General features: G+C 34.7%; 1 protein-coding gene across 1 annotated transcript in view; it reads right to left on the bottom strand.

Moving 5' to 3' along the window:
• The window catches only part of LOC109232908 (AUGMIN subunit 2-like), a 6,285-nt gene extending 5,763 nt beyond the window's left edge, over positions 1 to 522 (bottom strand). The window contains exon 1 of the mRNA XM_019398598.1: positions 331 to 522. Within this exon, the coding sequence (XP_019254143.1) occupies positions 331 to 435 (105 nt within the window). The 5' untranslated portion in view covers positions 436 to 522. The remainder of the gene's footprint in view (positions 1 to 330) is intronic.

The following is a 4,013-nucleotide window of genomic DNA, read 5'->3' on the forward strand; positions in this document are numbered from 1 at the left end:
AAACCATAGTAAACTTCCCTACCCCCCCCCCCCCCCCCCCAAACAAAAAAAAATCAACCATTTCTTAGCAGCATTTTAATGTTGCATCTCAATTTTAGTCGAAGACATTTCTAATCATTTTAGTTTTCCTTCAGCAAAACCCAATAACCTAAATGTAACTAACAAAACGGTCAAATTTCACGTACATCGCAATCAGATCAATCGCAACCAAATAGGACCCAAATTTTAGTAAAATGGGAATTCATCAACAGGTTTTCATTTATAACTATTGATAACAATAACGTTACGAACTTCTAAAGGCACTATAAATAGGGACATGAAAAAATGGACCTGTGAAGGAGGAGGACGAACAGAGAAGCCAAGTTCAGAAGCAATAGAGAGTGCATCCGACATCCCACCAATTCGTCTCATTGGTTTTCTTCCAATCATCTGCATTTTGCGCTCTCTCTTTCTTCTTTCTCTCTCTATAACGACTACTACAAATTTTGAACTTCACTTCTTTGGATTTGGCCACTAAACTAACAAAATGACCCGGCCCAGTTTAAGCGAGATAGGGGTAGAAATGACATAAGTACAATTCTAAAGTAATGCTATTTAGAAATTAGCCAGTGTATTGTGTATTTTAGTGGGCGTTTGGACATAAGAATTATAAAATTCCCAAAAAAAGTGAAGAAAAAAAATTTCAAGTGAAAATGGTATTTGAAAATTAGAGTTGTGTTTGGACATGAATATAATTTTGGGTTGTTTTTGAAGTTTTGTGAATGATCTGAGTGAAAATTTTGAAAAATACACTTTTTGGAGTTTTTCAAATTTTCGAAAAATTTCAAAATGCATCTTCAAGTGAAAATTGGAAATTTTATGAACAAACGCTGATTTCGGAAAAAAAGTGAAAAAATTTCCAAAAAAGGGAAAAAAATTTATGTCCAAGCGGGCTCTTAGTTTTCTTGTTTAGTTTTCAGGACACAAAGTCCTGAAGTTAAGATCATTAATTCAAATTTTTAGGACAGTTAATCCCTAAATAGCAGTCCTAAACATGGCTATTTGTGTACTTTCCCCGAGATAGGGATATGTTGGACTCGGGTTGAGCTCGTTAAGCAGTTGAACTAGGGGCATTTGCATCTATACCCAGTTTTTGGGTCACAATTTAACTTATACCCGCTTTGCAAAAAAAAAAATTGCAAGCGTACCCACTTTTCAGGTAACTTCAGACATACGCGGCCTGAAGTAGCAAGAATTTATGTCTGAAGTTTGAACTTCAGAATTTTTCGCCTGAAGTGTGACCTTATCAAAGTAAAACTTAAGATATTTTCGTCTAAAGTTTGGCCTGACTTGCAAAAGCAATCAAAAACTTCAATTCATAAGCAAGGGCAAACTTCAGTTCAATTGTGTATGTCTAAAGTTTGAACTTCAAAATTTTTTGCCTGAAGTATAGCCTTATCAAAACAAAACTTCAGATATTTTTGTATGAAGTTTGGCTTGACTTGCAAAGGCAATCACGCAAACTTCAGTTCATAAGCAAGGGCAAACTTCAGTTCAATTGTGTACTTTAGATATTTTTCTATGAACTTCAGCCATTTCGATATAAACTTCAGATATTTTGACATAAACTTCAGACATTTGGTTATGAACTTCAGATATTTGGATAAGATTGTCAAACATATGGGTTATATACTTCAGATACTAAAGTATAAACTTCAAACATTTGAGTCTGAAGTTAGACGCTGCTATTGGCGAACTTCAGATGCCCAAGTCTGAGGTTTTATTTAATAATTCCAGTCCGGCGAGTGTGGGGGCAGAAGAGAAAGGCAAGACTACCAATGAAACCATGTATTACCAAGAAACGCAAATTTGGAGAGCAAAGATGACGGTTTTATTTCATGCATTAGCCATGAACTAAGAGATACAGTTCAGCGTGAACTCTGAAGATCCTAAACTGGAGAACTTATCAGAAAAAAGAGGAGGAAGAAGGGAAGGCATAGGTCAGGAGAAAGAAGATGAGGCGTTTGAAGTTGTTAAACTTAGGGTATAGATTAAATAGTTTTAAAAATATGAGTATAAATTAAATAGGGGCGATCAAATAGAGCGTCCCGTGCAATTTTTACGTTGAACTGGACTGAGACCACGATCCACGTTTCCAAACTTTAGTGGGCGAATTTGGGCCCAAGTCAGCCCACCTGCGAGGCCTACTTTCACCTATTTTGCTGCTGTTCCCCATTTGCACTATCCCTTTCACCTTTAAATTTTCTTCTTTCACTTATACATAGTTGTTTACCGGTAAAACGGTACAATTGAATTTATAACATGATGTATAGATACGCGAATTAAATGATCCGTGAAAATAATATAATGAATAACAAAAGGGAATAAAATAAGAACAATTGAAGAAAAGACAAGCTTAGGCATTAGAATGTTCCTACCGGGATCAAGAATAAATAAAAAATCTCGACAACACTTGTATAAAGCTTGAGAGAAAGAATATTAGTCTTTTGTTATCAGTCTTTCTTGATGTCTTACAATAGAATGAAAGCGTCTATTTGTACTAGAACTATGAGGTGTATAATGAATCAATTATGCCCCATTAATTACCGATACTAATGCTACAATAAAAGGTAATAAAAAGGTGTTAAAGAATAATAAAGCCTAATAAAGACTAATAAACACATGAGGAATCTTGGGGTCTTCTGTAACGTTTCTGTAAAGGTCATATCTTGAATTGTTTCTTATCCGATCACAGGTTTGTATCTGGTGTGAATATGGTTGAATCACTGTTGATTGGTCATCATTGATACGTGTTGCATCCTGATTCACCCATCTTCTGAGATTGGTTTTTACCGTATATAATAGTAGAGCATGCGCAAGCCCTGATTATGTAATTTATGTTGATATCCAAACAGAGGTAGATTTAGGATTTGAAGTTTAGGAGTTTTGTGCCAACCTTAACTTAATATAAATTAATAATTGGGTCCACGGTCAAATATTTATAAATTATTTTTAAATACATATATAGAGCACCACCTTTATCTTGTATATCTCTGGTAAAATTTCAAAGAATAAAAGTAGATTTTGTTAAGAGTTTTTACATCTTTTGCTAACTTATTTGAACATGTTCTTTTCTTGACCATATGCTTTTGAAATCAAAAGAATAAAAAATTATACCTAGTCTGTCAAAAAAGGCCATGTCTTACCGTTTTTTGTTGACCAAATTAAAAGGTCATGGGGATTGCTGTGAGAACGTGTCTGCTCCTTTCCTTTTTCTTTTTCGAGTTTGAACGTCAAAAGATTATTCTTTCCTTGGGATAAATTCAAAAATAGACAAATTTATAAGTGGTCGTTCAAAAATAGTCCAATTTCAAAAGTAATCGAAATTTAGCCACTTTTCATATAAAGATAAATCTGAGCGAAAACATTGTTCAAAACCCAGAAAAGATGCCAGTATATTATGCTGGAGTTCCAGCATAAGTATCCTTGAACTCCAGCATATTATGCTGGAGTTTCAGGCTAAGTATGCTGGAACTCCAGCATAAGTACACTAGAACTCCAGCATAATATACTGGAGTTCCAGCAAAGAATACCGGTCCAGTATAATATGCTGGAAGTTCATACACAAGTGCTCGAATCTCTAGTATATTATGCTGGAACTTTCTGTGTGTTGGAATTCCAGCATAATATGCTGGAAGTTCATACATAGGTGCACCGAACTCCAGTATATTATGCTGGTCCGGTCTCTGTTGCAGCAAGATAGTGGCTGTATTTCATTGACTTGGTAAACGCTGGCTACTTTTGAATGACCAGTCTGAAAACTGGCTAGACCGTGCTATTTGTACTCTTTCCTTGTGTTTGGACCTCAATTTATCACTTTTGGGTTTTCATATGGTGTCTGTTACTCGCACTAGAATCTCAATTAATTTGGATTCGCACTACGTAAAGACCCATTAAAGAAGAGGTGCTTCCTACTAGAATATATATATATATATATATATATATATATATATATATATATATATATATATATA

The sequence above is a fragment of the Nicotiana attenuata genome, chromosome 10 (assembly GCF_001879085.1).
Source record: "Nicotiana attenuata strain UT chromosome 10, NIATTr2, whole genome shotgun sequence".
In the NCBI taxonomy this organism is placed as follows: Eukaryota; Viridiplantae; Streptophyta; class Magnoliopsida; order Solanales; family Solanaceae; genus Nicotiana; species Nicotiana attenuata.